The 25369-nt window shown below is 41.0% G+C and overlaps 1 protein-coding gene across 2 annotated transcripts in view; it reads left to right on the top strand.

The window, feature by feature from the left end:
- The window catches only part of bag1 (BCL2 associated athanogene 1), a 28895-nt gene that overhangs the window by 1312 nt on the left and 2214 nt on the right, over window positions 1-25369 (top strand). The window contains exons 3-6 of one of the 2 annotated variants that reach the window (XM_041184427.1): window positions 11269-11351; window positions 12524-12637; window positions 17060-17167; window positions 20424-20486. In XM_041184427.1, coding sequence (XP_041040361.1) covers window positions 11269-11351; window positions 12524-12637; window positions 17060-17167; window positions 20424-20486 — 368 coding nt within the window. The remainder of the gene's footprint in view (window positions 1-11268; window positions 11352-12523; window positions 12638-17059; window positions 17168-20423; window positions 20487-25369) is intronic. The other variant, XM_041184429.1, reaches the window with a different exon arrangement.

Here is a 25369-nt window from a genome sequence, read left to right as displayed (position 1 = left end):
GAAATTCTTTTTATGGAGTGAGCACAGGCTGTACACTCTAGAGGTTGGAGCAATCCCGCCATTCCTTTATCTGTTAATCAATAACCTTGTTACTGCTAATAAATCTTACTACTATTAACTAACCTTACCAATACTAATAAACCTTACTAATACTGATACTTAATACACCTTACTAGTAATAAACCTTACTTTTAAAAAAATACTCACCAGTTTATTCCCTGGTTTAAATAAAATAAGTAGGAAATACCCACCAGCCAGTCACCTACCTGCTTCCCTGTGATGTCACACCTCATTTTTCCCTTCTGAACACAGGTGTTGAACCCACAGACTAGATCCTGGTGGAATAGCTGCTTTATGTCCCGATGTGTTCTCACTCCTTGCCACTCGTGCAGTGAACTCTTGCTCTTTTGTGCATTGCTTTATGCCCTGCCTCCCATGTCATTTGTGCAGAAAGTGTTGTCAATTGTAGCAGCTTGAGTTTCAGGTTTCGGAACTTGAACAACACTGGAATCACTGCGACGCGATGTGAGGTTGAGAGCTTTGTGGATCACAGGTTTATAGATGTGGTTAGCTTGCAGCTTAAGAGTACTTGGGGAGAGAGAGAATGGATGACCACCGGACAGTCAAAAAGAAACAGGCAGTGCAGAAGTCCCCTGAGTCATCCCACTCTCTAACTAGTATTCTGAATACTCAGGAGAGTGATGGTGCATCTGGCTACTGCAGCCAGAGCAAAGTCCATGGCACCACAGATTGCTCAGCTGTACAGGGGGAACAATACAGCGGTACAGGGAAGAGCAATAGTGATAGGTGATTTGATAGTCAGGGGAATAGAAGGACATTTTTGAAGCTGCAGATGTGAACCCAGGATGGTGTATTGCCTCCCTGATGCTAGGGTCAAGGATGAACAGCTCCAGAGCACCCTGAGGGGAGAGTGTGAACAACCAGGAGTTGTCCACATTGGTACGAATGACATCGGCAGAAAAAGGGATATAGTTCTGCAGCTAGATTTTAGGGAGCTAGGGAGAAAATAAGCAAGTAGAACCCCAGAAGTAGGAGGTTAAAATAGATGAATGCATGGCTGGAAAGATGGTGCAGGAGGGAAGGCTTTAGATTCTTGGGACATTGGGACTGGCTCTGTGGAGATGGGACCTGTACAGGCTGGACAGGTTGTGCCTAAAAAGAGCTGAGAATGAGTTCTTTATGGGCAATTTGTTAGTGCTGTTGGGGAGTGTTTAAACTAACTTGGCAAGGTTATGGGAACAGGAGGTAATATGAGAGAGGAATACCAAAGTGCACAGAATACTGGAGAGATAGATAGCAATTAGTGTAGGGAATAGTAAATTATTATGTGGGGTCAAAGTAAAGGAGAAAGTAATAAGTCAGGGGTATTGCATGCATATGAAAGCACGGAGTTTGACAAATAAGTTTGGTGAGTTACAGGTGCAGATTGACATGTAGAAATATGATGTTGTGGCTATAACAGAGACCTGGCTCAAAGAAGGGCAGGACTGGGTATTAAATATTCCTGGATACAAGATGTTCAGGAAAGATAGGAAAGGAAGAAAAGGTGGGGGAGTTGCAATATTGATTAAGGAGAGCATTGCTGGAGAGCGAAGATATCCCAAAGGGGTCAAGGGCTGAATCTATTTGGCTAGAGCTAAGGAATAAAAAAAGTGCAGTTACATTGCTGGTATAGTCTATAGGCCACCAACTAGTGGGTAGGATGTAGAGGAGCAGAGTAGTTATAATGGGGGACTTTAGTTATCCGAATGTAGGCTGGGATAGTAATAGTGTAAAGGGCAGAGAGGGCAAGAATTCTGGGACTGTGTTCAGGAAAATTTTCTACAGCAGTATGTTTTTAGTCCAGTGAGAGAGGCGCACCCTTGGACCTGGTTCTTGGAAATGAGGTGGACCAAGTGGATTATATAGCAGTCGGAGAATAGTTATGGTACAGTGTTTATTGTATCATAAGGTTCAGGTTGGCTATAGAAAAGGACAAAGAAAATTCTACAGTAAGAATAATTATCTTGGGAAAAGCAACTTCAATGGTGTAAGAATGGATCTGGGTCGAATAAATTAGAATCAAAGGTTGTGTTATGATCACAGCTGGTGTTAATTGCAGCGCAAACCAAATCCCAGAGGAAGCTTGGCCTATGGGCCATAACCATTTTTTTGTATTCCGGAAACAAGACGACGATGTACCATTCTCAGAAGTATGAAGCCCAGTAACATTTTTGGGATTTAAAGAATTAAAAGTAAAAGTTTTATTACCAAGAGTAAAAAAAAAACTTAAGCACACAAGTTTACAGTTACACAATTAAAGTTAGTCTTACAAAACATTCCCCAGAAAGACACTCTACTTGGTCAGACCCACAAGTAACACTTCCAGGCAACACTCCCTCATAGATGTTAACTGTAAAAGAAACCTAGTAATATTACACAAGGCAAACTGCTGTAACTTCAGTAAAGGCCTACCACATGACCTCTACCCTCTTCCACTCTGCGGTGGAATCCATTTCAGCATAAAACTGCTTCTTGCAGCTCAAGACTTTTCTGGCTTAACTGGATGGCTGGTTAAAACAGCATCCTCGCCCAGCTCAGAGCTCCAGCTTATTGCTCAACAGCTCAAACAGCTTCAAGTATCTCCATCCCCTAAATTCTCCACAGCAACTCTAAAATATCTTTTTCCCCCTTTCACCTCCAGTTCCATTGTTCATACACCTCTTTGGAACTCAAATCCTTCCAAATATAAAATATTTTGTCTCTATCTTGTGATTGCTTTCGGGTCAATAAAATATAATACCCCACTATTGTTTACCTATGGAACTCCTGCAAGACGCAAATATGGTTTTTGATATCTCTGACTCTCTTTTGATATTCAAACTCACAACTTACATCTAACATTTGTATTTTTAAGTAACCTATTTATTTGTACCTCAAACTTAACACCTCTATCCTTTTCATGTTTTAAGCCCCCAGTCAACCTCACCCCTATCAATCTCTTGTCCAGCTTAATTAACTCTCACACATGCACACAGACACCCATCCTTCTTTACAGAATAACACAGCATTCCCCCAAAATATTAAAGAAAATAACACCCATTTCTCATAGTTGGTGAAAAACACTAGCTGAACAATGAAGAAATAGTGTGGCATAGCCAAGGTTTATCCCCTTGAAGGGGAAAGATAGGGCAAACAAATCCAGAGCTTTCTGGATGACAAAAGAGATAGAGATTAAGATGAATAAGAAAAAGTGTATTTATGACAGATGTCAGGTGGGTAATACAATGGAGAACCAGTCTGAATAGAGAAGGTTCAGAGGGAAAGTGAAAAGCAAATAAGAGAAGTGAAGAGGAATTATGAAAAGACACTGGCAGCTAACATAAAAGGGAATCCCAAAGTCTTCTGTAGGCATATAAATAGTACAAGGGAGTAAAAGGAGATCTACTCATGGAGGCAGGGGGAATTATTAAATTAATACTTTGCATCTCTCTTTAGCAAGGAAGAAGATGCTACCCTGGACACAGTGAAAGAGGAGGTAATTATATATCTAGATGGATTTAAAATTGATAGGGAGGAGGTATTAGACAGGCTGTATATTCCTAAAGTTGATAGGGCATCAGGGCTGGATGCATCTAAGGATACTGAAGGAAGTGAGAGTGGAAATTGCAGCGGCATGGGCCATAATTTTCCAGTCTTCCTCAGACTCAGAGATGATGCCAGAGGACTGGAAAATTGCAAATGTTACACCTTTGTTCAAAAAAGGCTGTAAAGATAAGCCAAGCAATTACAGACCAGTCAGTGGTAGGGAAACTTCTAGAAACAATAATTAGGTCAAAATTAATAAGTCAAATGGATAAATGTGGGTTACTTAAGGAAAGCCAGTGCTGATCTGTTAAGGGAAAATCATGTTTAACTAACTGGCTGGAATTTTTTGAAGAGGTAACAAATTGATAAGGGCAATGCCGTTGATGTAATGTAGATGGACTTCCAAAAGGTATTTGATATAGTGCCACACAACAGACTTGTGAACAAAGTTATAGCTCATGTAATAAAAGGGACAATAGGACCATGGATATGAAATTGGCTGGATGACAGAGAATATTTGTTGATAGATGTATTTCAGGCTGGGGAAGGTTTGCAGTGGAGTTCCCCAGGAGTCGGTGTTGGAAACCTTGCTTTTCCTGATCTATATTAATGGCTTGAATGTCGGGGTACAGGAACTTGCTGATGATATGAAACTTGGAAGCATTGTGATCTGTGAAGAGGATAGTGTAGAACTTCAAAAGAACATAGACAAGTTGGTGGAATTGGCAGACAAGTGCAGGTGAAGCTCAATGTGGAGAAATGTGAAATGATTCATTTTGGTAGGAAGAACATGGAGAGACAATATAAAATAAAGGATACAACTCTAAAGGAGGTGCAGGAGCAGAGGGACTGAGATGTATACGTGCATAAGTCATTAAAGGTAGCAGGACTGGTTTAAAGAGCAGTTAACAAAGCATACAGTATCCTAGGCTTTATTAACAGGAGCATACAGTACAAGAGCAAGGAGATTACCTTGAACTTGTATAAGATGCTAGTTCAGCCTTAGCTGGAGTATTGCGTCCAGATTTTAGGAAGGATATGAAGGCAGTGGAGAGGTTACAGAAAAGATTCCTGAGCATGTCTCCAGGGATGAGGAACTTCAGCTATGTAGAAGTTGGGACTGGTCTCCTTGCAAAAGAGAAGGCTGAGAGGAGATTTGATAGAGGTATTCAAAATCATGAGGGACTGGACAGAATAGGTTGGGAGAAACTGTCCCCGCTTGCAAAAGGATTGAGAACAAGAGAGCACAGATTTGAAGGAATTGACAAAAGAAGCAAAAATGACACGAGAAAAAGCTGTTTCACATAGCACCTGAGTGTGGTGGAGGCAGGTTGAATCAAGGCATTTAAAAAGGAATTAGAACTATTATCCGAAATGGAAGAATGTGCAGGGTCATGGGGAGAAGGTGGAGGAATGACCATAAGATGTAGGAGCAAAAAATAGGTCATTCAGCCCATCGAATCTGCTCCACCATTCAATGAGATCATGGCTGATCTGATAATCCTCAACTCCACTTTCCTACCTTTTCCCCATAACCCTTGATTCCCTTACTCATTAAAAATCTGTCTATCTCAGCCTTGGATATACTTAACGACCCAGCCTCTAGACCCTTCTGCAGTAAAGAATTCCACAGATTGACTACCCTCTGAGAGAAGAAACTCCTCCTCATCTCTGTTTTGAATGGGCATCCCCTCACTGAGTTTTTTGCCCTCTGATCCTAGATGCTCCCACAGGGGGAAACAACCACTCAGCATCTGCCCTGTCAAGCCCCCTAAGAATCTTTTATGTTTCAGTAGGGTCACTTGTCATTCTTCTAAATTGCAATGAGTACAGGTCTAACCTGCTCAACCTCTCCTCAAAAGAAAATCCCTCCATACCCGGGGTCAGCTAGTGAGCCTTCTCTGGACTGCCAGTATATCTTTCCTTGGATAAGGAGACCAAAATTGTTCACAGTATTCCAGGTGTGGTCTAACTAGTGCCTTGTATAGTTTTAGCAAGACTTCCCTATTTTTATACTCCATCCCCTTAGAAATAGAGGCCAACATTCCTTTTGCCTCCTTATTACCTGTTGAACTTCTATGTTAACTTTTCCCCTTTATCTATCCTGCTTGTTACCTCCTTAAAGAATTCTAATAAATTTGTTAGGCATGATTTCCCCTTCATGAAGCCATGTTGACTCTACTTGATTAGATTATGTATTTCTAAATGCTCTGCTATTACATTCTTTGTAATAGACGCCAACATTTTCCCAATGACAGATGTTAAGCTAACCGGCCTATTGTTATCAGTTTTTGTCTCCCTCCCTTTTTGAATAAGGGTGTTACATTGGCTGTTCACCAATCCTCTCAGACTTTTCCAGAATCTAAGGATTCTTGGAAGATTACTACCACTGAATTCACTATCTCTGTAGCTACTTCCTTTAATATCGTGGGATGCAACCCATCAGGTCCAGGGGGGCTTATCGGCCTTTTCCCCCGCTTTTGCCCCATGATTATTTAGTATTTTTAGAATGTTATTAGTATCTTCTACCGTGAATACTGAAGCAAAGTATTTATTCAACTCCTCTGCCATTTCCTGGTTCCACATTATTATTCCGCAGCCTCATTCTCTAAGGGGCCTATGTTCACTTTGGCCCCTCCCTTCCGAATTGCTAATTTGGAGACCCGGTACATACACGATGGGCTGAATAGCCTCCTTCTGTGTTGTAACATTCTGTGATCCTGTCATTCTAGTTATCTTGGTTTGAAGACCCCTACTTAGTTTGATTTCAAGCATTTGAAATGTAACTTCTGATGGTGATGTGGTTTAGTACAAAACTATCCATGACAATATTTGGGAGACCTTGTTCTGTATAGTTGGTATGGTAAGTGTCAGGAATTTGACGAGTGCATGAAAACATTGAATATCAACAAGTGGAAAATAAGTTCCATTCTGATCACTGACCTTGAAATCCAAAAATTCAACAAACTTGAGATGATTTGGTAATTTCTTGTTTTGCTGTAACTGTTACATGACCTTGACAAGAGAAAGCTTTTGGTATTTTATTGGATATTCTTGAACTTTCACAACTTGAGCAAATCTATATTGCCTGGGACTGTATAGAGCAGATTACTGTGTATATATTAAGCTAAAAAATATAACAATAATGCATCAAATTACAGGATGAATAGAGAATAGCAAGACCATTGGAGCCATCTTAGCTTATCCTAAAGGAAGCTATGGTCATCGGTCAGTGCATTCAGTTGATTGTGGGTTTTCTTTGCTTCCACTGTGCCTATGTTCATTGCGTTTTTTATGTACAACCTTCAGTATTTATATGGCTAGTCCAGTTCAGTTTCTTGTCAATGGTAACTCCCAGGATGTATGTTTGTCTTTGAATTTGTGTTCATTTGCCTTACAGTTTAATATGAAGTAATCTACTGGGTTTACCTTTTCTATACCATACCTATATGAGACTTTGTGGCCTTGTTAAGGCTGAAAGGCCTAAGTTTTTCCATTTTTTTCATAACTCAGTTCTCTGACTCAAAGGAATAATTTCATGGTGTGCTATGCACTGCCACCAGAATTTGAATGTCACAGTACACACAGTTCTAATAATCTAGCTTGGCTATTCCCAAGGCGCACTATAGTTTTATCCTTGACTTCATCGAATTGTACTATCTTGTACTGTTTCAGTGATACAGTTCAGCACTCTATTCATTTTGTTCAGTAGTCTGAAATGACTAGTCATGTTAACTGCCATCTATTAATAACCTTTAATCTCATTCAACATGATCTGTTCTTTCTCAGCACCATTCATTGAGGACAGCATTTCTGTTCTTATGTGAACTGTTAAAATTTATTTTATTTTTATTATTTATTCAGTAATGGCATGTGGGTTTTGCTGGCTGGGCCAGCATTTATTGCTCATCCCTAATTGCCCTTGAGAAGGTGGTGGTGATTTGCCTTCTTGAGCCGCTGCAGTCCTTGTGGTGTAGGTACACCCACAGTGCTGTTAGGGAGGGAGTTCCAGGGTTTTGACTCAGTGACAGTGAAGGAAAGGCGATATGTTTCCAAGTCAGGATGGTGAGTTACTTGGAGGGGAACTTCCAGATTGTGATTTTCGCCTCTATCTGCTGTCCTAGTCCTTCTAGATGGTACCTGTCATGGGTTCGAAGATGCTGTCGAAGGAGCCTTGGTGAATTCCTGCAGTGCATCTTTTAGATGGTACACACTGCTGTTACTGTGCGTCGGTGGTGGAGGGAGTGAATGTTTTTTATGGATGTGGTGCCAATCAAGCGGCTGCTTTGTTCTGGATTGTGTCAGGCTTCTTGAATGTTGTGGGAGCTGCACTCATCCAAGCAAGTGGGGAGTATTCCATCACACTCTTGACTTGTGCCCAGTAGATGGTGGACAGACTTTAGGCATTATTCCTAGCCTCTGACCTGTTCTTGTAGCCACAGTATTTATATGGCTAGTCCAGTTCAGTTTCTTGTTAATGGTAACTCCCAGGATGTTGATAGTGGGGGATTCAGTGATAGTAATGCCATTAAATGTCAAGGCGTGATGGTTGGATTCTTCCTTGTTGGAGATGGTCATTGCCAGACACTTGTGTGGCACGAATGTTACTTACCATTTGTCAGCCAGAGCCTGGATATTGTCCAGGGCTTGCTGCATTTGGACATGGACTGCTTCAGTTTCTGAGGAGTCACAAATGGTGCTGAACATTATGCAATCATCAGTGAACGTCCCATTTCTGGCCTTATGATGGAATGAAGGTCATTGATGAAGCAGCTGAAGATGAGTGGGCCAAGCCACTACCCTGGGGAACTCCTGCAGTGATGCCCTGGAGCTGAGATGACTGACCTCCAACAACCACAACCATCTTCCTTTGTGCTAGGTATGACTCCAATTAGCGGAGAGTTTTCTCCCTGATTCACATTGACTCCAATTTTGCGAGGGCTCCTGGAAGTTACACTCGATCAAACATGGCCTTGATGTCAAGGGTCACTTTCACCTCACCTCGGAAGTTCAGCTCTTTTGTTCATGCTTGACCCAAAGCTGCAATGAGGTCAGGGGCTGAGTGGTCCTGGTGGAACCCAAACTGAGTGACAGTGAACAGGTTATTGCTAAGCAAGTGCTGCTTGATAGCACTGTTGATGACACCTTCCATCACTTTACTGATGATTGAGAGTAGACTGATGAGGTGGTAATTGGCCAGGTTGGATTGTCCTGCTTTTTGTGTACAGGACATACCTGGGCAATTTTCCACATAGCTGGACTGATGCCAGTGTTGTAGCTGAACTGGAACAGCTTGGCGAAGGACATGGCAAGTTCTGGAGCACAAGTCTTCAGTACAATTGCTGGAAATTGTCAGGGCCCATAGCCTTTGCAGTATCCAGTGCCTTCAGCCATTTCTTAATGAAATGCGAAGTGACTCGAATTGTCTGAAGACTGACATCTGTGATGCTGGGGATCGCCGGAGAAGGTCGAGATGGATCATCCAGTTGGCACTTCTGGGCTGAAGATTGTAACAAATGCTTCAGCCTTATCTTTTGCACTGATGTGCTGGGCTCCTCCATCATTGAGGATGTGTTGGGCTCTTCCTCCAGTGAGTTGTTTAATTGTCTGCCATTCCCAACTGGATGTGGCAGGACTGTAGACCTTAGTTCTGATCTGTTGGTTGTGGGTTCTCTTAGCTCTGTCTATCACCTGTTGTTTATGCTGTTTGGCATGCAAATAGTCCTGGATTATAGCTTCACAGGTTGATATCTCATATTTAGGTATGCCTGGCACTGCTACTGGCATGCCGTCCTGCACTCTTCATTGAACCAGAGTTGATGCCCTGGCTTGATGGTAGTGGTAAAGTTGAGGATATGCCGTGCCATGAGATTATAGATTGTGTTCGAGTACAATTCTGCTGCTGCTGATGGCCCACAGCACCTCATGGATGCCCAGTCTTAAGTTGCTAGATCTGTTTGAAATCTATCCCATTTAGCATGGTGGTAGTGCCACACAACATGATGGAGGGTATCCTCAGTGTGAAGGCGGGACTTGGTCTCCACAATGACTCTGTGGTGGTCACTCCTACCAATACTGCCATGGACAGACGCCTCTGCGGCAGGCAGGTTGGTGAGGGTGAGGTCAAGGATGTTTTGCCTCATGTTGGCTCCCTCACCACCTGTTGCAGACCCAGTCTAGCAGCTATGCCCTTTAGGATTCGAGCAGCTCGGTCAGTAGTGGTGCTACTGAACCACTCTTGGTGATGGACTTTGAAGTCCCCCACCTGGAGCACATTCTGCACCCTTGCCATCCTCAGTGCTTTCTCCAAGATCCGTTCAACATGGAGGAGCACTGATTCAACAGCTGAGAGAGGGAGTTGCCCATCCCTAATTGCACTTGAGAAGGTAGTGGTGAGCTGACTTCTTGAGCTGCTGCAGTCCATCTGGCAGAGGTGCACCTACAGTTCTGTTAGGGAATGAGTTCCAGGATTTTGAACCAGTGAAAATGAAGGAACAGTGATATAGTTCCAAGTCAGGATGGTGAGCGACTTGGAGGGAAATTGGAGTTAGTGTTCCTGTGCGTCTGCTACCCTTGTCTTCCTACGTGATAGAGGTTGCGGTTTGGAATTTGCTGTTGAAGGAATCTTGATGAGTTCCTGCAGTGCATCTTGTAGATGGTACACACTACTTCCAATGTGTGTGGTGGTGGAGGAGGTGAACATATCAGGTGACGGACAGGTTACCGATCAAGCGGGCTGTATTGCCTTGGATGGTGTCAAAGCTCTTCAGTGTTGTTAGAGCCATACTGATCCAGGCAAGTGGATAGTGTTCCATCAGACTCTTGACTTGCACCTTGTAAGGTGGTGGACAGGCTTTGAGGAGTCAGGAGGTGAGTTACCACAGAATTCTTATCCTCTGACCTGCCCTTGTAGCCACAGTATTTATATGGCTGGTCCAGTTCAGTTTCTGGTCAATGGCAGCCCCCAGGATGTTGATAGTTGGGGAGCCAGCAATGGTAATACCATTGAATGCCAAGGGGAGATGGTTAGATTCTCTCTTGTTGAAGATGACCAATGTCTGGCACTTGTGGCGTGAATGTCACTTTTCACTTATTAGCCCAAACTTGGACATTGTCCAGATCTTGCTGTGTGCGAGTACGGTCTGTTCAGTAACTGAGGAGTTGAGCATGGTGCTGAGCACTGTGTAAGTACTTCACCCCTTTTTTACCTGACCTGCTGCTGAAATCCTCCTTCGTACCTTTCTATCCTTTAGACTTAACTATTCCAACGCACTCTCGGCTGGTCTCCCACATTCTACCCTCTGTAAACTTCTGGCCATCCAAAACTCTCCTGAATTGACCTGAGATTATTAGGAATCACCATGTATTGTGGGATTGCAGTCACATGTAGGCCAGATCATGTAGGAATGGAGTTTCCTTCTCTGAAACACATTGGTGAGCCAGTTGAGGTTTTCTGACGTCTTTCATTTTCTGGTGGTATTCTACAAATTGACTTTTTTTAAAAATATAACTTCCCATGGCAGGATTTGAACTTGCAAGCCCCTAAATTGTCAGGCGACCAAAAGACATTGGAATCTTCAGACACTGCATTTGTCAGATCAGTTATCTTGCACTCCAAAAAGTGTCACAATAACTGAAACATTTTTAATGTTTAATGTTTTTATTTTCTGTGTCATGTAGGTAAATCTCTTAAAGAGATGGAACAACCTTTGTCCGTTCTTGGTGTTAAAAATGGCTGTAAAATAATGATGATTGGTAAAAAGGTAAGATTCTATCATTTTTCCGTGTCAATGAGTTTTTACAGCAAAATATCTAAAATCTTGAACGACTTTCCATTTTGTGCTTTCCTGATGTTATTTATATATTCCTTTTTTTAAAAAGAAGGATAACTGTATTCTTATTTTCTCCTTCCTTCACCGGGTTTTCTCACCCATGCATGATTTCCTCATTTAGCAGAGTAGATAGATCACCTGCTGCAAGGCTACTGTCATTCTATAAGGGGCATGAAAGTAATCTGGGTGACTTGGCCTATGGCATTGTCACTTCTTCTGTAGGGACATGCCTAGGCTGCTTTCTTTATTTTGACAAGTAAGTAATTCATCTGTTTCTTATATATAGTCACTGCAAGAATTACTTAATGGTTGCTGTCAGCTGGCACAACAGGCATAATGAATCTGTGTAATCAGAAAGACACTTCACACATTTTAACACGATTGCTCATCTTAGTAATCCATCAACAGCATGTTAAATAACTGCCATTCTTTCAAATGATAATGTTTGTTTTGGTCAAAGAACTAACAACATATCATGAAGCTAACTTTTTTTGAGTCACTGAAGTTAGGAACCTGACATCAGTGGTTAAACATTCTGGCCTTGCCACTTCCTACAAGCCTGGATATTTTAGGATTACTTAATACTTTATAGTGTCAGGCTGGCTCAGTTGACAGCATTTGCAGTGTTTTGCTTTTTGTTTATTTTGTAGTACTCTTGCCTCTGAGGGCATGTTTCAAGGCTTGAGCGCGTTATTTGAGTTGACACTTCAAAGCAGAACAGAAGGAATGTTACGTTTTTGCAGTTGCCATTCTTCCAATGAGATATTAAAACGAGCCCCTATAGTCTGTTCCATTGGTTCAAAGAAACATTTAGACTAGACACATTGGTACTTTTAGGGAATTCCTTTGGCAGTGTACTGGTCAACATTCTGCCTTTTACCAATATTACCAAAAACAGATGTACTGGTTGTTTGTTTTATTGCTGTTTATGGGATCTCGCTCAGTACAAAGTGGCTGCTACATTTACCTACATAATAACAGAACAAATTACTTTTGGAATAACTATATATGATGCTTTGTGAAGTGCAATAAAGCAATTTCTCCACCCCACTCAAATCTTTCTTAAAAAAAATCATCCTGATTTGTTTTCTCTCAACTTGCAGAACAGCCCTGAGGAGGAAGCTGAATTAAAGAAGTTAAAGGAGCTGGAAAAATCCACAGATCAATTATCACATAAACTGGAAGAAATTAATGCAGAGCTGACAGGCATTCAGAATGTGAGTTATTTCTTATTTGCCTTTGAAAATACTACCTTTTTGATATCCTTGCCATCAAATCATCCCTCCTTCAAAAAATAGCTGGAATGCTGTTCGGGGAGGGACTAAGCAAACAGGAATGTGCTAGTGTCCACTTCTCTGCAAACCCAGTTGTCCCCATGTTTGGCTCACTGCAGTGGTGTGAAGTACCCTCAGGTTAATCTTTCTGGTTAGACTAGTGAATTTCATTCTTGATGTTGGGGTATTGCACTTGGCTTCAATCCCTGGTCTGGGTAAATGTATGAGTGACAGGTGAGGACAATAAGATTAGTACCTTAAACTTAAATAAGGGTGACTATGTGGGGATGAAAGCTGAGCTAGCTGAAGTGAACTGGGAAACTAGACTAAAGGATAGATCAGTGGAGAAGCTGTGGCAGACATTTAAGGGGATATTTCAGAGTATTCAGGATAAGAACTATTATAAAGAAAAATTCTAAGGGGAGAACCCACCATCTGCGGTTAACTAAAGAAGTTAAGGAAAGCATCAAACTTACGGAAAAAGTATACAATTCCACAAAGGTGAGTGGCAGGTCAGATGATTGGCCAGAATATAAGGAATGGCAGAAAATGACTAAAAGGCTAACCAGGAGAAAGAAATTAGAGTATGAGAGGAAGCTAACTAGAAACGTAAAACGGACAGCAAGAGTTTCTACAAGTATTTTTAAAGGAAAAGAGTAAGTAAAGTGAGTGTTGACCCTCTAAAGAGTGACAGTGGGGAGCTAATAGTAGGTAATAAGGAAATGGAAGAAATTAACAAATATTTTTCTTCTGTATTCACAATAGAGGATACAAAAAACATTTCAATAATAGCTGCAAATCAGGAGGTTAACGGGAGAAAGGAACTTGGTGAAATTGAAATCACTAGGGAAATGGTACTGAGCAAATTGATGGAGCTGTCAGTTGGCAAGTCTTTGGGTCCTGATGGACTACATCCTATGGTCTTAAAAGAGGTGGCTGATGAGTTAGTTGATGCGCTGGTGTTAATTTTCCAAAATTTGCTAGATTCCAGAAAGGTTCCATCAGACTGGGAAGTAGCAACTATAACCCCTATATTCAAGAAGGGAGGGAGGCAGAAAACAAGAAACTATAGGCTAATTAGCTTGACATCTGTCATAGGGAAGTTGTTAAAATCGATCATTAGGGAGGTTATAGCTGGGCACTTAGAAGAGCTCAAGGCAATTGGGAAGACTCAGCTTGGTTTTGTGAGAGGAAAATCATGTTTAACCAATTTATGGAGTTTTTTGAAGGAGTAACATGTGCAGTGGATAAAGGAGAGCCTGTAGGCGTATTGTACTTGGATTTCCAGAAGGCATTTGATAAGGTGCCACATCAGAGCTTATTATGGAGAATAAAAGCCCATGGTGTAGGGGGTAAATATTAGCATGGATGGAAGATTGGTTGGCAGAAAGCAGAAAGTTTGCACAAACAGGTCTTTTTCAGATTGGCAGGGTGTGACGAGTGGAGTCCCACAGGGGTCTGTGCTGTGACCTCAACTTTGTACGATTTACATCAATGACTTAGATAAGGGGAGCGAAGACATGGTAGCTAAATTTGCAGATGACACAAATATAGATAGGGAAGTATGTTGTGAAGAGGGCGTGAAGAGGTTGCAGATGGATAGCGATAGGTTGAGTGAGTAGACAAGGATCTGATAAATGGAGTTTAATGTAGGAAAATGTGAAGTTGTTCACTTTGGCAGGAACAGCCAAAAAGCAAAATATTACTTAAATGGAGAATGGCTGCATAATTCTGAGGTGCAGAGGGGTCTAGGTGTTCTAGTACATGAGTCATAAAAAGTTAGTATGCAGGTACAGCAGGTAATGAAGAAGGCTTATGGAATGCTACCCTTTATTCCAAGAGGGATTGAACATAAAAGTAAGGATGTTATGCTTCAGTTATACAGGGCATTGGTGAGACTGCGCCCTGAATACTGTGTGCAGTTTTGGTCTCCTTATTTAAGGAAGGATGTAAATGCATTGGAGGTGGTTCAGAGAAGGTTTGCTAGATTGATACTGGAATGAGTGGGTTGTCTTATAATGAAAGGTTGGACAGACTGGGCTTGTTTCCACTGGCAGTTAGAAGAGTGAGGGGTGATTTGATTGAAGTATACAAGACCCTGAACGGCCTTGACAAGGAAGACGTTGAAAGGATGTTTCCTCTTGTGGATGAATCCAGAACTAGGGGGCACTGTTTTAAAAATTAGAGGTCGCCCTTTTAGGACAGAGATGAGGAGATTTTTTTTCTCCAAGAGTTGTGTAACTTTGGAACTCACTGCCTCAGAAGGTGGTGAAGGGTGGGGTCATTGAACATTTTTAAGGCAGAGGTAGATAGATTCTTATTAGGCAAGGGAATCAAAGATTATTGGGGCCAGATGGGAATGATCTTATTGAATGGCAGAGCAGGCCCGAGGGGCCGAATGGTCTACTCTGGTTCCTATTTCTTATGTTCTTATGTTATGTTCTTATGCAACAGGGCTGGACTCAGCTGTTATTTCACCAAGACATGCCAACATACACTGTCCAGACTAATGAACTTATCTCTTGGATAAGGTGCCTACCTCAGTGTAAATGAGGGGAGGGTCAAGAGAAAACTTCAACATAATACAATATAATAAAACAAAAGCACCAACTCCCACAGCTCCCTCGACTACAACTCCTCACATCTTTCTTCCTGTAAGGACTCCATCACATTCTCTAAGTTCCTTCGCCTCTGTTGCATCTGTTCTGATGATGCTACTTTCCAAAACAGTCCTACTGGCATGTCTTTCTTCTTCCTTAACTGAGGTTTCCCACCCACGGTGGTCGACAGGGCCCTCAACCGTGTCCGACCCATCTCCCGTGTCTCTGCCCTCGCACCTGCCTCTCCCTCCCAGAACCATGATAGGGTCCACCTTGTTCTCATTTTTCACCCCACCAGCCTCCGCATTCAAAGGATCATCCTCCGCCATTTCCGCCAATTCCAGCATGATGCCACCACCAAACACATCTGTTCACCCCCCTGTCAGCATTCTGTAGGGACCGTTCCCTCCGGGACACCCTGGACCACTCCTTCATCACCCCCAAAACCTCAAACCCGTCCCACGGCATCTTCTTATGCAATCGCAGGAGGTGCAACACCTGCCCCTTTACTTCCCCCTTCCTCACCGACCAAAGGCCCAAACACTCCTTTCAAGTGAAGCAGCATTTCACTTACACTTCCCTCAACTTGGTCTACTGTATTCACTGCTCCCAATGCGGTCTCCTCTACAGGCTGGGTGACCACTTTGAGGATCATCTTCACTCTGTCCTCAAGCATGACCCAGACCTTCCTGTCGCTTGCCATTTCAACACACCACCCTGTTCTCATGCCCACATGCCTGTCCTTGGCCAGCTGCAATGTTCCAGTGAGAAGCTCAGGGCAAACTGGAGGAACAGCGCCTCATCTTCTGATTAGGCACTTTACAGCCTTCTGGACTTAACATTGAGTTCAACAACCTCAGATCATGAACTCTCTCCTCCTCACCCCTTTTTAATTCCCTTTTTTCAAATATTTATTTTTTAATTTTTATAGATATTTTTTCCCCACCTATTTCTATCATTATTTTTAAAATGGATTTCCATTCATTGTTTTACCCCCACCTTTTAGCCTATTTCGATCTTTTCCCCCGCACCATCCCCCACCCCACCCCACCCCCACTAGGGCCATCTGTCACTTGCTCATTCTCCTTTCTTCTCTTAATGTCACCATTAGCATCTCCTTTAGCCAGTTTCACCACCAGTAACACCCCTTCGACCTTTTGTTTATGACATCTTTTGCAATCTCTCCTTTGCCTCCACCTATCACTGGCCTTCTATCCAGCTTCACCTGTCCTATCCCCCTTAAAACAGTATATATTTCACCACATTTCTACTTCTCTTTAGTTCTGAAGAAGAGTCATACGGACTCGAAATGTTAACTCTGTCTTTCTCTCCACAAATGCTGTCAGACCTGCTGAGTTTTTCCAGCAATTTTTGTTTTTGTTGAACATAATACAATAACCTGATTATATTTAAAATACCGGGATGGTGGGGATAGACGATACTGTAGTTTTATTTGAAAGGATTCCTTGGTGAGCTTGACTGTATAATTCAGTGTTAGAAGTTATGGATTAACAATATAGGTACCACCACAAGTGCAACAAAACTACACAAAATCTTTGTACATGATTATATTTTAAACGTATTGATGGTGGGGGGGGTGCGGTCAATAATTTTGAAGCATTACAGGTTTGGATTTTACAGATTAACATCTTTTGGTAGTATTTTAGAGATAAGCATTTTGGTTTGTTTGCAACATCAGGCATATGAAACATGATGCTCTTGGGTATGAATTCTGAGGTGAGATTTTATTTCAATTATCACCCAGGGGTTCCTAGCTCAGGATCTTCAATCTGCTGCTTTAACCAAGTTAGAGAAGAAAGTGAAGAGCATATCTGAACAGTGTATGAAGTTCCTTGAACAGATTGATGCTATGGTGGGTAAGAGAAAATGACATATTACAACTGATATAAATATAATTGCTATTTTTGGTGGGGGTGAGGGTTTTAGTTCAAAATTTGAATTTTTTCTCATTAGGTTGCATTGACCATTTTAAATTTTAATGTTTCCCATTTCTGTAAAAAACAAAGTTCACAGCTTTTTGATAACTTATTTCAGAATCTTGATTTTTCAAAAAAATGGTCTATCCAGAACTGTGTAATTATTTTTGAAGCACTTGGATATTGATAATTAAATTTTCTTAAACAAAAATTGATCAGCTATGAACACCAACAAATTTTAATCCAAGACACAATACAGAAAAGACATTCTTGTCAAATTTTAAATTGTGTACTTTGATAAAATAATCAACATATTTGAACTAGTAGTCCTCTAATCACCTATTTATGCAGTGATATTCTTGTAATTTATTTTGAATACAAATATCATTTTTTGTTTGTTCTATTTTCAAAATACAATAAAGTAAAATGAGGATTCCACAAGGCTATAAATGAGTGCCAGTCCGATCCTTGTTAAATGTGTCTAATTCAGTAACAATTGTCCATGTTTAAATATGGTTCATACCACTTTACAATGCCACCTTTTTATTTCATTGGAGATCATTCAACAGTTGAAAACACGTGGCATGTAAGGGAAGTACAAGAACCACTCTTGAACCATGTATCATTTTAATTATGTAGGTTCATGTGAACATTTTAATTATGTGGTACAAGCCTGGTTTGGATCTGTCAAGTCACAGTAAGTTTTGTAGATAGGAGCAGAAAGTTACAAAATGTATGGACAAAACTGGCAGATTTAGTGCAATGTAGGGAAATGTCCACTTTGGATCCATGAAGGACAAATCAGAATACTTTCTTAATGACGAGAACCAGGAGTTATAGAGGAACATGGATATGAGTGTCTATGTACCTAGGTAAAAAAAGTAATCAAAAAGGCTAATAGAACATTTGCCTTTATCTCAAGGGAGCTAGAATTCAGAAATGAGGAAGTGATGCTTCAGTTGTACAGTCTTGGTCCGATCACGTCTGGAGTATTGTGTTTTGAGTACCACTCCTTGGATATATTGGCTTTGGGGTTAAGCACGGATTTTTAGGATTATTAATGGTGTTTTAAAGGCTAAATTAGCAGATTGCATGAATTTGGCTTGTAATTTGCTGGAGTTTAGAAGATGGAGTGAAGATCTAATTGAGACCTTTAAAATGGTAAAGGGGTTCATCATCCCTTTATGATGAGTGGATAGAGAAACTATTTCCTCTTGTGGTGTAATCTGGAACAATGGGGCATTATGTTAAAATCAGAGTTAGACTAGGATTGAAATCAATTCTTCACACAATGGGTAGTGGAAATCTAGAACTTCCCTAAAAGGATGTGGGCTAATTGAAATGTAAGACAGATTTATATACTTTTATTAAATATGTCAAGGGATATGGAGCAAAGAACATGATAGATGGAATATAATGTGGAAAAATGTGAAGCTATCTACTTTGATAGGAAAAACAGAGATGCAGATTATTTCTTTAAATGGTGAGAAATGGGGTAGTTTTGATGTCCAAAGGGACCTGGGTGTCCTTGTTCATGAGTCACTGAAAGCTAACATGCAGGTATAGCAATCAATTGGGAAGGCAAATGGGATTTTGGCTTTTATTGCAAGAGGATTTGGAGTACAGGAGTAAAATGTCTTGCTTCAATTGCATAGAGCCTTGGTGAGATCGCACCTGGAGTATTGTGTGCAGTTTTGGCCTCTTGACCCAGGGAAGGATATACTTGCCATAGAAGAAGTGCAACAAAGGTTCACCAGGCTGATTCCTGGGACGGTGGGAATGGCAGGATTGTCCTATGATGAGAGGTGGAGGATACTGGGCCTGTATTCTTTAAAGCTTAGAGGAATGAGAGGTGATCTCATTGAAACATGCAAAATTATTACAGGGCTCAACAGGGTAGATGCAGGAAGGATCCCCTGGCAGAGGGGTGGGGTCTAGAACCAGGATGTCTGAGGACAAGAGGTAGGCCATTTAGGACTGAGATGAGGAGGAATTTCTTCACTCAGTGGATGGTGAATCTTGGGAATTCTCTACCCAGAGGGTTGTGGAGGCTTAGTTATTAAGTTTAAGACCGAGATCAACAATAGATTTCTAGATATTAAAGATATCAAGGGATATGAGGATAGTGTGAAAAAATGGCTTAGAGATAGATGATCAGCCATGATCGAGTTGAATGGCAGAGCAAGCTCAAGGAACTGCATAGCCTACTCCTGCTCCTATTTCCTTTGTTGCTATGTAAAGGTAGGTAAATGGATTTGAGATACAGATCAACCATGATTGAGTAGAATGGTGGAACAGGCTCATGGGGCTGAATGGTTGACTTGTATCCAATGGTTTGTGTCTCCATTGCAGCATTGCTCATAATACGTACAGAACAATTCGTAGCAAGAAGTTATCAGATTATTTTTAATTTTAATTTATGTGAACTCAGGAAAGGGATTGAGATAATGAAAGGAAGTTCAAATCGCAAATCGCCAATGAATAATGTACTTTATTTTTAGTGGATTCTTCCATTATTAAGAGTTTTTTTAATCTGATTTTTCAACATAATTGCAGAATGCTTTTTAAAAAACTTTATATTGTGACTTTCTTAAAGAAAGTCAACCTTCTTGATACTTAGACAAGACTCTTAATAAAGTGATTGTAATGACTCCTGCCACTTAACTAATTGATTTGATGTAGAAGAGCTGTCAGCAGGATGTGAGAATCTTTGCTTTAAGTGTGATCTCAGATTGATATAATTGTGTTTTTTTGTTTGCATTTAAATTAAACTCAACATGTTTGTTAATCAACAAACTCGAAACTATGATGTTTCTCTGGAAAACATGAAACTGATAAGTAAAACTATTCATTGTGATGAAGAGCACATTGAGAAAAGAATCTTCATTTTTGTTTGAAAACGCATTGGGCAGAAGTTTTCAGTTTTCTATTTCTCTAAGTGCAACCAATGCTACTTGGCTCCTGTCACAGCTAATATTGAGTGAATCTGAAGTCTGAAGAAGATAGATTTGAAAAGTCCTTTAACAAAATCTTTAGCAAACCTGATGAGAAGACCCTGTACCATAATGGACTGTCCCGTCTGTTTCAGAAAGTTCCAAACTAAGTTTAACTTTAAACAAGACTATAGTTCAAATTTGTGCAATTTATACCATATAGTTCTTACAAATGAAATATTTTAAATTTATTTTCAAGAGTTTGCCTGATGACTTTAGTGACTGCAGACATAGGAGGAAAGGTCTAGTAAAGAACGTTCAGGTGAGTCTTTCTTATATATTGAAGATTTAAGGGATACCTTTCTTCAGCAATAGGTGATTATTGCTATGTTGTGTTGCATGTTACTTTGTTCAGAAAGTGCTACCCTGAATTGAGTTTCATGTGCAAAGTGATATGTATATACAGAGTAAATGCCCAAAGTATTATTTCCAGCATTTTCTGTTTGTTGCCATCATCTGATTGTTTGTTAAATTTATTCCAGGCTGTTTTGTATATCTATTATATCCAAGTCCATTTCATCAGTTAAAAACTCTGAAGAGCTTCCTGATTTCAGTCCTAAATTCACCTTTTATAACTTTGAACCCATTACCCTTTCTTTCCTCTTCTCCACTTTGACCGCAGCATGTGATTGTCTCATTTGTTTATCACCAAAACTGGACGTAGTACTTATGTCCATATGCTGACAGTGATACCGTCTGGTTTAAGCACTGCTCCCTCTACTGTTCTGTTCTACTGTGTAGCTCAACATTATATTGGCTTTATTGACAGCTACTCTGTAGCATTGACTTGTACATCCTGTACGACTATACAACAACCATACAGCAAAAGCAAATTACGTGCTGATCCCTTGTATCAGGTCTAAGGGTTGAGGAAAAACTGGAGAAGTTTGGGGCTAACCATGTAAAAGAGGCATCAGATAAAATAGTTAACGAAAAGGAAAAAGAAAAAGAAAGTCTGAAATATTACCAATTGCAAGTGAAGAGAAAGGGGTAATGGGTTCAAACTTATGAAAGGTGAATTTAGGACTGCTATAAGGAAGTTCTACAGAGTTTTCAACTGATTATGTGGACTTGGCTATAGTAGCGATATTAAAAACCTGGAATCATTTAAGAATCAGATACTGAAATGAGTAGACTATAGCATCACTCTGGGTGGACGAACTAAGATGGGCAAAATAACCTTCCTCATCTGTAATTTGCTTCAGATGTTTGAAAGTCAAATTCAAAACCATACTGTGTGTTTCAAGTGCAGTTGGTATCTTATTTAATTGATGGCTGAATGTTTAAGTTATATAGGATTTTAACCTATACATGCTGCTAGCTAAAGCTCCTGTAGCTAGTATCACACAAAAAATTGAGAGAAAACAACGGCCTTGAGTGTTTAAACACTTAGTAAACTTCATCAACATTTTTAGTAGCATGTAATTTTCATATACTCTTCTCGAATAGAAACAGAAAATAGGAGCAGGACTAGGCCATTTGGCCCCTCGAGCCTGCTCCGCCATTCATCATGATCATGGCTGATCATCGAACTCAATAGCCTGCTCCCACTTTCTCCCTATATCCTTTGATTCCTTTTGCCTCAAGAGCTAAATCTAACTCCTTGAAAACATACAATGTTTTGGCCTCAACTACTTTCTGTGGTAGCAAATTCCACAGGCTCACCACTCTCTGGGAAAAGAAATTTCTCCTCATCTTAGTCCTAAATGGTCTACCCCATATCCTCAGACTGTGATCTCTGGTCCTGGACTCTCCCACCATTGGGAACATCCTTCCTACATCTACCCTGTCTAGTCCTGTTAGAATTTTATAGGTTTCTATGAGGTACCCCCTCATTCTTCTGAACTCCAGCGAATATAATCCTAACCAACTCAATCTCTCAGCATACGTCAGTCCCACCATCCCGGGAATCAGTCTGGTAAATCTTCGTTGCACTCCCTCTATAGCAATAACTTCCTTCTTCAGATAAGGAGACCAAAACTGCACACACTATTCCAATTGTGGTCTCACCAAGGCCCTGTATAATTGCAGCAAGACATCCCTGTTCCTGTACTCGAATCCTCTTGCTATGAAGGCCAACATACCCCTTGCCTTGTTTACCACCTGCTGCACCTGCATGCTTACCTTCAGCGATTGGTGTACGAGGACACCCAGGTCTTGTTGCACATTCCTCTCTCTCAATTTATAGCCATTCAGATAATAATCTGCCTTTCTGTTTTTGCTACCAAAGTGTATAACCTTACATTTATCCACATTTTATTGCATCTGCCCTGCATTTGCCCACTCACTCAGCTTGTCCAAATTACACTGAAGCATCTCTGCATCCTCCTCACAGCTCACCCTCCCACCCAGCTTTGTGTCATCTGCAAATTTGGAGATTTTACATTTAATTCCCTCGTCTAAATCATTAATATATATTGTGAATAGCTGGGGTCCCAGCACCAATCCCTGCGGCACCCCACTAGTCACTGCCTGCCATTCATAAAAAGACCCATTTATTCCTACTCTTTGTTTTCTGTCTGCCAACCAGTTTTCTATCCATCTCAATACACTACCCCCCATTCCCATGTGCTTTAATTTTACAGGCTAATCTTTATGTGGGACTTTGTTGAAAGCCTTCTGAAAGTCCAAATAAACCACATCCAATGGCTCCCCCTCATCAACCCTACAAGTTATATCCTCGAAAAATTCCAGTAGATTTGTCAAGCATGATTTCCCTTTCATAAATCCATGCTGACTCTATCTGATTCTGCCACTGTTTTCCGAGTGCTAAGCTATTAAATCTCTTATAATGTACTGTAGAATTTTCCCCATTTCTGATGTCAGGCTGGCTGTTCTATAATTCCCTGTTTTCTCTCTACCTCCCTTTTTAAATAGTGGGATTACATTAACTACCCTCCAATCTGTAGGAACAGTTCCAGAATCTATAGAATCTCGGAAGATGACCACCAATGCATCCAATATTTCTAGGGCCACTTCCTTAAATATTCTGGGGTGTAGATTATTAGGCCCTGGGAATTTATCGACCTTCAATCCTATCAATTTCCCCAACACCATTTCCCTACTAATACTGATTTCTTTCAGTTCCCCCTCTCTCACTAAACCCTGTGTTCCCCAACATTTCTGGTATGTTATTTGTATCCTCCTTTGTGAAGACACAACCAAAGTATGTATTTAGTTGGTCAGCCATTTCTTTGTTCCCCATTATAAATTCTCCAGTTTCTGACTGTAAGGGACCTACATTTGTCTTCACCAATCTTTTTCTCTTCACATACCTATAGAAACTTTTACAGTCAGTTTTTGTGTTCCCCGCAAGCTTACTCTTGTACTCTATTTTCCCTTTCTTAATCCCTTGGTCCTGCTTTGCTGAATTCTAAAGTGCTCACCATCCTCAGGTCTGTTGTTTTTTTCTGACCAATTTGTATGCCTCCTCCTTCGATCTAATACCATCCCTAATTTCCCTTGTAAGCCATGGTTTGGCCACCTTTCCTGTTGTACTTTTGTGCCTGACAGGAATAAACAATTGTTGCAGTTCACCCATGCGCTCTTTGAATATTTGCCATTGGCTATCCACTGTCATCCATTTAAGTACCGTTTCCCAATCCATCACAGCCAACTCATGCCTCTTATCATCGTAGTTTCCTTTTTTAAGATTCAGGATCCTAGTCTCAGAATCAACTATGTCACTCTCCATCTTGTTAAAGAATTCTATCATATTTTGGTCGTTCATCCCCAAGGGTCCTCGCACAACTAGATTGCCAATTTTTCCTTTCTCATTACATAATACCTAATCTAGGATGGCCTGTTCTCTAGTTGATTCCTCAACATATTGGTCCAGAAAACCATCCCGTATATACTCAAGGAATTTCTCCACTACAGTATTGTTACTAATTTGATTTGCCCAATCTATATTCAGATTAAAGTCACCCATAATTATAGATGTTCCTTTATTGCATGCGTTTCTAATTTCCTGTTTAATGCCATTCCAACATCACCACTACAGTCTGGGGGTCTATGTACAACCCCCACTAATGTTTTTTGCCCCTTAGAGTTTCTCAGCTCTACCCATACAGATTCCACATCGTTGGAGCTAATATCTTTCCTTACCGTTGTGTTAATTTCCTCTTTAACCAGCAATTCAACTCCACCGCCTTTTCCTTTTTTTCTGTCCTTCCTATACCCCTGGATGTTCATTTCCCATCCCTGGTCACCCTGCAGCCATGTCTCTGTAATCCCGACTATGCCATACCTGTTTACATCTATTTGCGTGGTTAATTCATCCACTTTATTGTGAATGCTCCTTGCGATAAGACACAAAGCCTTAAGACTTGTCCTTTTAACATTACTTGTCCCGTTCCCACTATTTTTCACTGAGGCCCTGTTTGATTCTTGCCCTTGATTTCTCTGCCTATCACTTTTCTTATTCCCCTTTCTGTCTTTTGTTCTTGTCCTTGATTCCCCCTCCTCTGACTCCTTGCCGAGGTTCTCATTCCCCTGCTATTTTAGTTTAAACCCTCCCCAACCACTCTAGCAAATATTCCCCTGAGGACATCAGTCCCACTCCTGCCCAGGTGTAACCCGTCCAGTTTGTACTGGTCCCACTTCCCCCAGAACCAATCCCAATGTCCCAGGAATCTGAAACCCTCCCCCATCACACCATCTCTTCAGCTATGTATTCATCCGATATATCCTGCTATTTCTACCCTGACTAGCACGTGGCACTGGTAGTAATCCTGAGATCACTACCTTTGAGGTCCTACTTTTCAACTTACTTCCTAACTCCTTATATTCTGCTTTTAGGACCTCATCCCTTTTTTTACCTATGTAATTTGTACCAATGTTTACCACGACCACTGGCTGTTCAGCCTCTCCCTTCAGAAGGTCCTGTAACCACTTTGAGACATCCTTGATCCTAGCACCAGGGAGGCAACATACCATCTGGAGTCTCATTTGCGTCCACAGAAATGCCTATCTATTCCCCTTACAATTGAATCCCCTATAACTATTGCATTCCCACACGTTTTACTCCTCCCCTGTATGGCAGAGCCTACCGTGCCGCAACAAATTTGGCCGTTGCTGCTTTCCCCCGAGAGGCCATTCCCCTAACAGTATCTAAAGCAGTATATCTGTTTTGCAGGGAAATAG

This window comes from Carcharodon carcharias, chromosome 3 (assembly GCF_017639515.1).
Source record: "Carcharodon carcharias isolate sCarCar2 chromosome 3, sCarCar2.pri, whole genome shotgun sequence".
NCBI lineage: Eukaryota > Metazoa > Chordata > Chondrichthyes > Lamniformes > Lamnidae > Carcharodon > Carcharodon carcharias.
Note: the sequence above shows the minus strand (reverse complement) of the source record. Positions and strands in the feature narration are given on the sequence as shown.